This window comes from Elephantulus edwardii, unplaced genomic scaffold (assembly GCF_000299155.1).
Source record: "Elephantulus edwardii isolate Elephantulus edwardi_28Jun2011 unplaced genomic scaffold, EleEdw1.0 scaffold00003, whole genome shotgun sequence".
NCBI classification, from domain to species: Eukaryota; Metazoa; Chordata; class Mammalia; order Macroscelidea; family Macroscelididae; genus Elephantulus; species Elephantulus edwardii.
Window position 1 is genome coordinate 31,989,976 of NW_006399753.1, and position 14,473 is coordinate 32,004,448.

Sequence of the window (14,473 nt, forward strand, 5' to 3'; positions counted from 1 at the left end):
TCTTCTGACATCCATTTTGGTCTTATCTTCCTCTTCTCTCTTTGCAATGACTGTTTGCACTCTTCCTGGATGATACCCTTGATATCCTCCCACAACTCATCTGGCCTTCGCTCATTAGTGATCAAAGCCTCAAACCTGTTCCTGACATGGTTCTGAAATTTGGGTGGGATAGACTCAAAGTCATATTTTGGTTGCCTTGGATTTGGTTACATGCCATTTTATATTACTATATACGTGGGATCGATTCACAGTTAACTCGTCGACTGTTTTCAGAGGCTGTAGATCACATAGGAGGAAATGTTCCACCTTTGTCTTCAGAACCACTGATGAGTTTGAACCACCAGGAAAGCACTACCTTAGGGTTGGCAGTGCAACTCTCTTTGGAGTCCACCCCAGAACTCCCCATCCAGGATGAAGAAATTACTCGGAAGTTGAAAAGGAGCCAGGGCTATAATTCCTGACATCAGATAAATCTTGTCTGAAAGTAGAAGACACTCCCAAAAAAAATGTCTACCTGTGCATTATTGACTATGCAAAGGCATTTGCCTGTGTGGATCAAAAAAAATTATAAGTCAAATTGTAAAGAATGGGATGCCAGAACACTTAATTTTCCTCATGCAGCACCTCTACATAGGACAAAATGCAACTGTTCAAACAGGACAAGTTAATATGGCAAAGTTTAAAATCAGGATTATATCTTTTCACCATACTATATGATGATAAAAATGATCCAAAAGTTGGAGAGATCTTTGCTGAAAGAAAAAAAAATCTGTATTTTATTTACTATGCAAAGTTGTATATCTGTGGATCATGAGTAATGAATAAAAATAAGGCATCAGGAATGAAGAACTCTATTTATTGCAACATTATATAAAATATCATAGTTGGAAACTAGTCAAGTGTCCTTTAATGAACAAGTTACTAGAAAAACCATAATACCTTCACACAATGTAGTATTATAGATCATCTGAAAATGAGCAAAAATTTGTGAAATACTTCACAGTATGGATGAATCCAGAACAAATTATGCTGGCTGGCATCGTCACTCTATGACCACTACTATAACAAGGTGAGAAAATGTTTACACACAGAATCAATCTTAGAGACTTAACCTAAGATTGAGAGATGAGAAGGTATGGAGATGGAAGCAAAACTAATAAATAGGTAAGCTGGGTGAATGGAAAGCCAATATACGATAAAGATTTGATTGGATATTGTAATTAATCACATTAATCAGTTTTAATTAATGTTATAAAAAGTCTATGAAATGTTGAGTGAAAATGTAATATGATTTGTAAGTATTCATTCAAAATGTGAGAGTTTACAAAAAGATGAAAGGAAGCCTTACTAATAACCTGCAATGTACAAATTACACACTTTGATGAAATCAAAGACTTGAAACAATTACTGATAAAGATCAAAGACTGCAGATTTCACTCTGCATTACCTATCAGTATAATGGAAACAAAAATCCTTAGAACTGAACTGATAATAGTAAGTAATGAAATCACTGAAATTGTCAAAGATTTCCTTTCCTTTTACCTTGGATCCATAATCAATGCCCATAGAAGCATAAGTCAAGAAAGTAAATAAGATATTGCATTTAGTGACTATACTGCAAGGAGACTCTTTAAAATGTTAAAGAACAAAAATATCACCTTGAGGACGAAAGTATGCTTGACCCAAGTAATGGCATTTTCAGTTTCTTCATATGTGTTAGATCTATCTTAGTTGAAAGCACAGAGTACTAGAGGGATGTCTATCTGTGTTTCATTGACCATGAAAAGGAAGTTGATTGGATCACAACAAATTGTAGCTAACGTTGAGAAGAATGGGAATTCGAGAACACCTGATTGTGCTCATGTGAAACCTATACTTGATTCAGAAGAACAGTCGTTAGAACAGAGCAAGGAAACACTGCATGGTTCAAAATTAGGAAAGGTGTATGCCAGGGATGCATCCTATCTCCATACCTTTTCAATATATATGTGGAACAGATCACTTGAGAGGCTGAACTTTATGAGGAGGAATGTGACATCAGGACTGGAGGAATACTAATCAACAACCTGCATTATTCAGATGACACCACCTTGCTTCCTGAAACTGAGGAGTACATAAGGAGTTTGCTCTAGAAGGTCAAGGACTGTAATTTTAAATATGGATTGAAGCTCAATACCGAGAAAACAAAAATTCTCACCAATGGGCCAATTGGCACCCATCTTCCAATTACTGGTACCTCCTGACAACATATCCAAAGTATATGAGTTGAAGTTACGACGTCTTTCCCTCTAAGAAGCATTTTGATTACACTTCCTCAAAGACAGACTTGTTTTTCCTTTTGGCAAACCATAGGTTATTTGGTACTCTTCTTCAACAACAGAGTTCAAATGCATCAAATCTTTAGTTATCCTAATTCTTTCTCCAATTTTCAGATGCATAGAAATTAATTGGAGGGAAAAAAGACTTGGACAAGGTATACCTTAGTCTTTAAACAGATATCCTTGCTCTTTAGTACTTTGGAGAGTTTCTTGACAACAGGTTGTCTTAATAAAATACACCTTTTGATTTCTTGACTATTGCTACCACAAGTGTTATTTGTAGATCCACATAAAATTAAAGTATTAAAAATGTCAAACTTTTCTCCATCTATCATGAAGATTACAATTTCAATCATTTTTCTGTCTATCACAGACTGGTCTGTGGTGATGATTTTTTGTTTTCTTGGTATTGAAATGTAATCCATATTGTATTTAATCCATATTATACTCTTTGTTGTTCTGTATCCAGTGTTTCAAGTCCTCTTCACTTTTAGCTAGCAAGTTCAGGTCATATCCATACCTTATGTTGATGAGACTTCATCTAATCCAGATACCGTATTAGTCTTCATGTAGTCCTATTTCTTGAATTATTTGCTCAGCATACAGATTGAATAGGTGTGAAGAAAGTATATAACCCTGATGTACGTCTCTCATTTTAAGCCATATAGTATTTCCTAGTTCTGTTCAGAAAAATGTTTCTTGGGTTAGGTGTGTCACATGAGCACAGTTAAGTATCCTAGGAGCCTTGTTTTTCACAGTCAAATGTCTTTGCACAGTCAATAAAACACATTTCTGATATTCTCTGCTTTCCATCAAAATCAGTCTAACATCAGCAATGATACCCTTCATGCCATGACCAGTTCTTTGTCAATGGACTGTTATGGCTACTTTTTCATAACTTTAGCAAGATTTTATTTGCATGTATTAATGATATTACTTAATATTTCCATATTCTGTAGGATCACTTTTTGGGAAAGGGAAAAACATGGCTGTCTTCCAGTCTGTTTGTCAGTTTACTGTCTTCCAAATTTCTTGCCAGAGACTAGGGAGCACATATAAGTGTGCATCTGCTTATTGAAAGATGGCAATTAGTTCCTAGGGTATTGTTTACTGCCAATACATTCAGTGCAGCTTAAACTTCCTGTGGAAAACTTTATCAATTACATCCATGCAAGTTCAAATTGAAGTTTAAGGAAATTCAAGTAAGGTCATCAGTACCAAAACACAACCTTGAGTTCCACCTGAATTAAAAAAGAAAATTCAAGAATGGATTTGAAACATCAAACACTAATTATCAAAGACCAGATGAGTTGTAGAATGACATCAGGGATATGAAGAAGGCAAAAGATCATTACCAAGACAGATGAGAAAGTAAAGACAAAATGGGTGTCAGAAAAGACACTGAAAATTCCATGAGAACATAGATAATCCCAGACAAAGAGAAGAAATGCTGATGGAAAAGAGATGAGCAGAAGATTCCAAGGTCAGCTTGAGAAGATAAAGCAAAGTATTGTAACAAAATGAGCAAAGAGCAGGAGTAAAAAAACCAAAAGAGAGGAAGAACATGCTCAGCATTTCTCAAGTTGAAAGTACATAAATTCAAGTCTTGGGTTGCAATGCTAGGATTCTATGGGCAAAACTTTGAATTATGTCGGATGCATCAAAAAATCAATGATATTCACAGAGTCACTACACCAAAAAGAATTGGTTGATTCAATTGTGAAATAGTGATAGCTAAAAAAGAATGCAATATATATTATACCACACATAGTTCAAATTTTTCACTGAGCTAATTAACATTGAAAGCTTTGAGTATTTCTTCCATATCTTTTATCACAGTCATGTTTTATGCAAAATAATTTTAAGCTTCTAAACAGAGCAAGGAAACATTGCATGGTTCAAAATCAAGAAAGGAGTGCATCAAGGATGTGTCGTTTCTCCATGCCTTTCAATCAATGGAACAGATAATTCAGAAGTCTGGACTTCATGAGGAAGAATGTAGTAGAAGGATTAGAGGAACTCATCAACAAGCTGTGTTATGCAGATAACACAACTCTACATGCCAGTTCTGAGGAGAACCTGAGACATTTGCTTTTGCAAAAGGTCAAGGACTGCATCCTTCAATATGGATTGAAGCTCAACATCAAGAAAACAAAGATTCTCATCACCAGGCCATTTGGCAGCATCATGACACATGGAGAAAAGATTGAAGTTGATAACAATTTCATCTTGCTAGGATTCACAATCAACATGCTTGGAACCAGCAGTCAGGAAATTGAAAGACGATTTGCACTGGGAAAGTCTACTGTCAGGGACCTCTACAGAGTGCTAAAATACAAGGATATCTGTCTAGAGACTACAGTATGCCTGGTCCACACTATGGTCTTATCAGTTACTTACTCTGCATTTGAGAACTGGACAATGACTAGAGCTGACAGATGAAGAAGTAATGCCTTTGAGTTGTGCTGGAGAGGACTATTACGTACTATGGACTGCCAAGAGAACATATAGGTCTGTCCTGGAAAGAGTGAAATCAGGGTGCTACTTAGAGGCAAGAAGTTTGAAATTCTGTCTCACAGGCTTTGGGCATGTTTGGTAGGAGAGACCAATCCATGGAGGCGTGCATCAAGTTTGGAAGCATGGAGAGTCAGAGCAGGAGAGGAAGACTCTGGAAGAGATAGATTGACACAGTGACTATAGCAATGGGGGAAAGTGTATTAGACAGTGAGGTTGGCTCTAGACAGGGCAGGATTCAGAGCTATTACATGTATGATCACTATGAATAATAGGCAAGTCAATAGCACATAACAACAAGAAGCTTCTAAAAATTTTCATGAAATAAGATAGTTATATACAAATTGAAGTGATGTTTCTTTTTCAGCTTCAAGCTATGTTATGAACTACCTTCCAAATCAAAACAGACATTTTAGTGCTTTAAAACAATAATAAAGTATAAAATTGATAATTTATTCAACCTTTTCCTTCTGAAGGTACATATTTGGACTATGAGTGTTTGTGGCTTGTAACATCCTGTGAGAGGTCTGAGTCAAATTTTAATTTTTTTTTATTTTAATAGAAATTATCTGGTTACTTTCCAAAGAACTTGTAGCCATTTTCATCCTGCCAGGAAAGTATCAAAATGTATACCATTATTCTTTGCCAATACTAGCTTTTATGTTATTTCCCCCCTCTACTGTTCAAATGAAGAGTAGAAAATGATATGTTTTTATTTCTATTTTAGACTAATTTTTAGTTTATGTCCTTCTTAATCCTTTAATTTGAATATCCATTGTTTAAGACTTAGATTTTATTTCCTTTTAGTACATTCTTCTTGTTGAGTCAAAGCTGACCCTCCAGTGAGTTTTCAGAGGCTGTAAGTGTCACAGAAGGAAATTGCCCATCTTTCTCCTGAAAAGCAATTGGTGCATCAAATCACCCGCTTTGAGGTTGGCAGCACAACTACTTACCATTAGTCCACCAATGCTCTCTATTTACTATGAGATATCATAAATAACCCTCAATGCCATATTCTTATATTTAAAAGTTAAAAACAATTGACAAAAATAAATTCTTATATCTACAATATATCTCTTTCTTAAACAAAGTTCTTTGAGGCTTCCAAATGGAATGCAGAACTGATCTTGAAGTTGCTCTTACTTTTCCCCTTCCAAACTTATTTTACAACATCATCTACTACAAACCTTCTAGATGTATCTGGCTAGCTTCATACCCCACCTAACTCCTAGTCTACTTACTCCTACTACTTAGTGTCCTCACATGAGCTAACATAACTTTCCCATGTGTGTGTGTCTTTATACACAGTGCTTTATCTGTTTTTCCTCTTTTTGAAACTCTGCTTATTCCTCAAATCCGTGGAAGGGCGCAAGTGTTCAGTGAGTATGTGTTTTTTACTTAAAAATATAAACACTCTCTCATTCAAGTAATGATTTCACATCGCTGAATACTATCTAACCATCAGAAACAAGGCAGAGAAGTTTGCTCTTTTTCTTACAATTTATATGCCTCCAGGGAATTTGTTGTCTCTGCTTTGTTTTTTAAAAGCAATATTCTTATTTTAATTGGCTAAGTTATGAACTTTTAAATTTATTTTAGCATAAACCAGAAATGGTTGCTTTGGTGGTATTTGCAGTGTTTGTTACGCTTTAAAAAAAATAGGTTTTTAAAAATATTATAGTAATGATCTTTTTTCTTTGCATCTGTAGGCAGACTCTTTGGGTTGAAGTTCCCTGGGTTGAGAGTCCTCACCTACAGGAAGCAGTCTCTACCGCAAGAAGACCCTGATGTGGTCGTCATCGATTCGTCCAAACACAGTGATGATTCTGTTGCCATGAAGCACTTTAAGTCTCCCACAAAAGAAAGCTGCAGCCCCTCTGAAGCAGATGATACAAAAGCCTTGATACAGCCTAGCAAATGTTCTCCCTTAGTGAATATATCTGGACCTCTTGACCATTCTTCTCCCAAAAGGCAATGGGACCGACTCTACCCTGACATGCTGCAATCCAGCTCCCAGCTGGCCCACTCCAGATCCAGAGAAAGCCTCTGTAGTATACGCAGAGCATCTTCAGTGCACGACATAGAAGGATTCAGCGTTCACCCGAAGAGTGTATTTAGAGACCGGCATGCCAGTGAAGGTATGTTTAATTTTTTAATACACATATCAATAGGAAACAAATTTTTTTCATGGTATTATTTCAACAATTATCTTATTGCCTTGAGGGAAGAAATGTGATCAAAGGCTATTGAAAATATGGATCCTAAATTCAAGATTGTTGTTGATTTCTTCTTTGAACCCAACTGAGTAGTTTGATTTCTTCTGACTTCTGTATACCTGGGTTTCTGTAATAATGTGAGAACCTTTATCTGCCTACTCAACGGCAACAAGCTTGAGTTTCATGGGGTGTTAAGTAAAATTCATTAAGTGATGCTCTTAAGTGATGAATACTTTCATCTCAAGAATAATTAATTTTGCTGCATTTAGCAAATAATAACATTCTAGGCAGAAAAATCACGTAACTGTTTATTGACCAGTTCTTTCCAAAGGAAGAGGTATGTTAAATGCAATAGACTGAGTAATCAGAAATTATAAATTGGTAAGGATCAAGGCTAAATGGCAGAGACTAAAGGTTTGCAGTGAAAAAATAACCCTGAATTTCCTGATCATGACCAAAGCCAACACAAAAAGTCAAATTTCTTTCTTTCCACCTGACCTTTTTATGCTCACATTCTTAAATTAACCAGTAGTGAAAGTAGTTGTTGTTAGGTGTCATTGAGTTAGACTCATCGAGATTAGTCATATGATAGAGAAAAATAAGCCAATAGATTTTCTAGGCTATAATATTTAAGAGAGGAAATCAATATGTTTTTTCTTCCAAGGAGCTTCTATATGGATTTGATCACCAACTTTTAGGTTAGGAGTTCAGCACACAACCATTTGACTATCAGAGCTTCTTGTAGTGAAAATAAGATGTTGACAAAAATCATTCCTCAGCACAGTAATGGATGAATTTGAACATTAGCCGTATGAGGTGATGTTAGTGTTGTACACACATTAAATGTCAATTCTCATCACAATATTAGTTATGAACTGGTTTTGATCCCAATTTTTAGATAAAGAAACTGAGGCTCAGATATGTTAAGAAAGTAACTGACAAAGTTATGGAGCTAGTCATTGTCAGAGTTTGGATTCAAACCCACTACTGGTCATTTCCCTCAACAAGATAGTTTGACAGTGACTGTAACAATAGACTTGAGTGTATCAGGCTAAGGTTAAGGCCCATTGCTCACAGGGTCGCTATGACTCATAGTCAACTCCATGGCATCTAACAGCTGCTCATCTCCAGATCCTGCATCAATCAATGCAGTGACTCCTGTATGCTTTTCTCACTCATTCCTGCTATTGAATACCTGGTAGAAACAAAAGCTGATGCATTTCTAGACTTTCCCCAGAGTATGAGTATTAGAATGTCCAATGCATGCATCTACCAGGTCCAATTTTCTGAATCTCCGAGGTTTGGATTACTGAGATGCCAGCCTACTTTTCTGATGATTGCCACCATCACTCATGCTGCTACTGTTTTCTACTTTTAAACAAACTTGATCATGGGACTTCTTAATGTAGGAAACTAGGCACCTACTTACTGGCCATAGTTCTTTTTCTAGCTATTTCTAAATCCTTCTCTTGTCTCTTCACTGCTCTATTGTAAGCCTGCACAAAGATAATTGCCTTTTCACAAAACTGTATCATGAATTTTCTTGCTTCATTACTCTATTCATTACATTGTTCTGCTTGAAATATTCTTTTCCATTTTGTCCTTCTTGACACTACATAGCTTAAGACATAGTTCAAATGCCTCTCTCCTTTGGAGCTCATTTTTCTCTTCCAAAACCAGAGGAATAAAATAAGTTCGTACCTGAATGTGTACAGCAGTTTGTTTACATACACTGTAGGATTTTATTTTATTGAGTTTGTCATTAAGTGTTTGTCATTGCTATTAGGTGTGCAGTCATATTACCATAAACTTCTAGCACAGAAGCTTTGACTTAGTTCTGCACAGTGTCCAGCCCAATTACCTGCTTCCTGGCTTGCCAACACTTCTGCTGTCAAAAGTAGAACTAATAGAGCACCCTTGATTAGGTTTTTGAGGCTGTCAATAACAACATATCATGGTAGACACTCAATAAATGCTTGACATTGAAAGAATCATGCTGGTGAATTATGGTCCTAAACCACACATCTACAAAAATATTATGCTGTAATACACTGGAATTTACACAAGAATGTTAAGATTAAGTCTTACGGGCTGGAGAGGATCTTTCTTTAACAATCACAGTGAAGCCAAGAAGGCAGAAATAATGAAAGAGAATGACTGACCAGAACAAAATCAAAGAGAGATAAATCAATACCACAGAAACTGAAGGAACAGTTATTAAAATGTGTTTGCAAAAAGTGTATGTGGTACAAGAGCAATTAGCCTATCAGTTTTAGTCTTATGTCAAAAAAGGGTCAAAAGGAAAATAAAACCAAGGACAACTGCAAACTAAATAATCATCTAAGACTCTATGCCTCATAGTATTGGTGAAGGCAATACCTCCTAACAAAATGAAATATGTCATTTAATTTTTGAGCAATGGTTCCTATGCCTGAACAACAACCAAAAAAATGTGATATGGCCATTCAAGTGCCTAACATAAGCTTTAGTTAGCCCACTTGGTTTTATAAACTTTAGCCAATTATATGAATTTTTCATAGTGGCTTTATTTCCTAAAACCTGACTTACAATATGTCTACATTTGTGAGGGAAAAATCAATCTTAAACTAATAAATAATCAGTGTTTGGCACAGACTTAAGTCTGTATTTTGACAGTAGTGCTGAATAGTTTAAATAATAATTCATAATTTAACTTTGCTGTTTTCATTTATGTGGTCTCTAATTAGTACACAGTTACTGATACAACTGATGTATCAGTATGGAAAAGAATGGTCTAATATCTTAAATTTCTAAGCATAAGTACTTTACACATACACTTAGTACTAAGATCATCCTTAATTTTCCTCCCACACACAAGCTATGTTATTTTCAGAAAATATATCACTGTCTTACTGTGTTACAGATGCTGTAGTCAACATGTGACTAAGACTGATAAATTTAGAGGGTGCTTTGTACTTCTCGTTAAAGCACATTTAGCAACAAAATCAGTCATTATTGTAGAAATAGCTATACTTCCCAAGCTACATACTTTAATATATTTTAGAAACTTACCTATTAACAAAAGAAATGGAAAACCTTTAAATCAAACTTTAGTTTTACAATCCATGTAATTGGATTAAATCACTAGATTTAACACACTAGATTTTTAAATTCAGATTATCTCCTCAAAGTGAAAATCTCTCTCTCTCTCTCTCTCTCTCTCTCTATATATATATATATATATTCAATCTTTAAAATTTTTCAATAATTCTAAATATCTTAATATATAAATACATTAATGGAAAACATTTTTTATTATTCTATAATTTACTCTGCATAATCAAATATCTTAAATTTATATTTCTCAAACCATTATAATTTTTTCCTAACCTATTATGGACCAATTCATGTTTAATTACAATAAAAGTACATTGCTATATATATGAATCTTAATAGACATACAAAACATAGATATAAACTATAATAAGTTAATAATTATAAAATCATTCAGCCAAATTTCAGTACAGATTTTAAATGTTGACTCTGAGTTCTGCATATATGTTATCATGCATGAATAGATCTTAGCTAGCACCAAAGCATAGACCTTATACACTGCCTTATCATTTCAAAGCAGTATTAACTATATAACTTTTGATAAATTTTCCTAGAATTGAGAAATGCTTTTACATAATGCTCAGGCCTGGTGAGTAGAATTATGTTTTTTTTAAATATTTGCAAGCAGCTACATTTAAAAATATTGTTTAAATCCTACTTCTCTCAAAGATGTTGTATCCCGTCAAGTCAAAATCAATTTATCGTTAACCCTTCATCAAGTTATCAGGGGCAATAAAATTGCACAAGAGGAGATTGCCTGTCTTTCTCTGGGGAGTAGCTGTTGGGTTTGAACCATGTACTTTTAGGATTGCAGTGCAGCTTCTTACCACCAGGCCAAGGATCTTCATTTGAAGTTGTTGTTGTTGTTGTTGTTGTTGAATACTGAGTACTGTCGAATGGTAACCAACTATAGCTGACCCTCCTGTGGTTTTTAGCCTCAAAATCTCATAAGAAGAAATTGCTCATCTTTCTTTCCCAGAGCAGCTGGTGGATTTGAATCATGTGCCTTCAGCTTGACAGCACAGTTCCTTATAACTAGGACACCAGAGCTCCCTAATATGAAGATATTAAGTCTAGGTAATTCTAACTCTCTCTCTGTGCTGTTTCTATCCTTAGTTTCTTTTTACAATCCCTAAAAAAAGGAATAGAGCTCTTTTGTTTAGCACACTTTTATTTGTGTATCTCTGTCTCAGGCAATGTCTATTTTGGCAATTCAATAGACCACACTATTGGAATTGCTTTCATTTTAAGCTTTGAAACAATTATGATATATCCTAAGATTTTAAATATGCACAGTGTTAGCATAGATGCCAACAAAATGTTGAACAGATTTTTCAAATCTTGGATATATTTGAATGGTTTTGACATGACTTCATTTATTTTAAGCTTGTTTGTTTTAAAACTAGCAATGCATATTTTGTTAGCAGCAAATATGCACTAAAGAGTCAGATTGCTAATCTCAAAATAAATCTGAACACACACAAATCTGAGTGTGAAGCTACCCATTTTAATATAAGTGAATTCCTGAATGCAGTAGCTTCTACATTCTACTGTGAGTGGATTATTTACAGAAAGAAGAAAATTCCAAGGTCCTTTAAAACAGATTTTTCACTGAATTCCTGTGACTATTTTTGCCTGGAAATGACTCTGAACTGTATTTCATTTTCAAAATATGCATTGAGATGTATTTATGGAGACAATAAAATTGTGATTTATAAAGCAAATTGGTCTATTAAAGCTGTCTGTTGTCTTGGAAATATTTTCCCTTATTGTTGTAATAAATTACGTGATATGAAAAAAATTGCTTAACATGAAAAACAGTGTGTAGTCTTTATTTGTGTAATCAACAGAAGTGATTATTGAAATGTTAAAACTGGCTTCTAAAAAAATTTTTTAAAAACCGAAAAATAAAACCGGCTTCTGCCAAGGTGTAAAGTTTTGATCAACGCTGAAAGTTTGAACAGCAATCAGCTGAGCATGTATTTCTCCAAACTGTTGTAATTACAAAATCTGCATTTTGAAATCCTCTTAAGTGAAATGAATGAGTCCCATAATTAAGCATGGATGTTTATTATCATAAATATTATTCTTAATATATGCATCTTTCTTTCTTGGATAATAAATATACTACTTTTAGTCAATGTTAAATTTTCTGTTTTGATATTCTGCTTTCTCTGACTGTTTTACAAAAGCAATTTTATGTAAATATAACGTAATTTTAGTCTTTTTATATTTTTTCTCTTTTTTTATCCTTATATGCTCAAAACAGACAATGGTCGCAATGTCAAAGGTAATGTACAGACTCGTATTTCATCAACTGATGCTCAAAACTCCCCTTTACTTGGCATGTTAAATTGCCTGCTGTATGCCCTGTTCAATGCAACATCTTCATGCTGCCCTTAGCTAGTCCAGGCGCCTGGTGGAGAGATATTATGGCTTGATTTTACTTTCCCGGCTGGGCCACTAAATATTTATGAGCTCCTTTTTTACTGGGGGATTAAAAAGAAAAAAGAAAAAAATATATATAGATGCTTAGGTTTACAATGATACTTCCTAAATATATAAAAGAAACCAATCAATTTAATTTATTCCAGTGTGAAAGAGGCACATAAGCCTATTTCAGTGAAAAAAAAAAAAGAATACAAGATGAAAGAAAATAAGCAAAGTGCTACACGACAGCATCTCTTCACTTGTTCCTCTTTTGTTTCCTTGAAACTAGTTTCACGTTCCTGGATGGCAGGGGGTATGGTTTTAAGCTTACTGTGGTAGTAAACTGTGTATGCATGAGAGTCATTTTCTATTATTTTATATCACATTCTAATCATTTTCACTGTGTCCTACATTAGTCTGAAATCATTGGCATGACTTCCAGCTCCCATAGGGTAATATTTCATTGAGTAATACTTCTGAATAAATGTAGACTTGGCTGAAAATTTGAAACTTCTCTTTTCTGATAGATCATAGCAGATCCAAAGAATTGCAACTACAATAATCGCATTGTTCTCATCAAACTAAAAACTGGATTTAGAGTTTTCCTAGAAAGCGTGCATGCTTCTGTGGTATGCATATGGTGATAATAAATCCTTTTGTGCATGTGTGTTGCATGAAACACGTCTCCATCATTACCCAGAATTCACTGTTTGACCTCTTCCATGCATCCCTGGTCCTCCGATCACCATGCAGTATTGTATATGGATTCCTCAATTGTTTACCGAATTAACACAAAGTTGGTGAAAGTTATGGATCAATAACACTTGAGACTAAGAATAGTGTTTGATCAGCAGCCCAGGGTATTGTGAAAAGAAGGACATTGTTGCCACCCCTTACTTTTTAACTTTATTTTGTATGCACTTTAAGGGGTGGGGGGAAGTCCGTGTAGATATTCTGCAGATTTTCTTCATTACTGAGACAGGCTTTTATCTACAGGATTATTCTGTCCATATCCACTGGTCCATTGTGATTCCTGGAATCAAATTAGTGTCAGCTGTTGTGTTGAGAGTTTGTATTATTCAAAATATGACCTAAGGAAACAGAAACCCCCTCTTGCCAACTTGCCTCAGTGTGAAATATGACTGGCGTTAGCATTTTGCCATTCAAAATAAATTAGTGCACAAGTTTCTAAAGATTTCTTAAATTCCATGAAAAAGTAATCAGTTTTTTCTTAGTAAAAGGAAAATTATTTTTCTTATCTTCCAAAATATTAGTTCACCTTGTTATCTTACAGAAACAACAGCAATAACAACAAAAACCCTACAGTTTGGTTTTTGTTTGTTTGTTTCATAGACAAGTTACTTAAAATTCAGTATTCCCACCTGATTCCTCCACTTTTGAGACAATAGTCTTCAAATGATCTTTTTCTCTTACATAATGCAAATCCCATATCAATTTTGCAACTATAAGTAGAATCATTCAAGTACAATTTGGGGTAAGGTCATAGTTTTTCCCCAAATAGTTATATCATAGTTTTTCCCCAAATAGTAATACATATAAAGCGAAACTCCAAAAGTGGATCAAATATGCTAATTTAATGAAAATAGCAATGTAAATATGTTCACCAGAATCTTAACTATTTATTCATGGTCATGTTTTTAAAACAATTGATTGCACAGTGTTTGTTGCTTACTCTTAAGATTTCATAAAGCTAAATTAATTGAATGTAGAAGAATACTTTAATTGTGGTTTTTTTTTCCTAGCTTTGTTTCTAAACAAGATTTAAATAGAAACTTATAGATAAAATTATACATTGTTCCAGATGAAACTGCATATCTATGATTATTTCAGTTCCAAATTCTGCCAAAATTTGGGGGTTTTACTAAAATAATTGATTTAGTA

The 14,473-nt window shown here is 34.5% G+C and overlaps 1 protein-coding gene across 2 annotated transcripts in view; it reads left to right on the forward strand.

Moving 5' to 3' along the window:
• Positions 1–14,473, forward strand: part of KCNH7 (potassium voltage-gated channel, subfamily H (eag-related), member 7) — a 759,623-nt gene that overhangs the window by 541,771 nt on the left and 203,379 nt on the right. The window contains exons 4-5 of one of the 2 annotated variants that reach the window (XM_006879356.1): positions 6,546–6,970; positions 12,411–12,431. In XM_006879356.1, coding sequence (XP_006879418.1) covers positions 6,546–6,970; positions 12,411–12,431 — 446 coding nt within the window. The remainder of the gene's footprint in view (positions 1–6,545; positions 6,971–12,410; positions 12,432–14,473) is intronic. The other variant, XM_006879357.1, reaches the window with a different exon arrangement.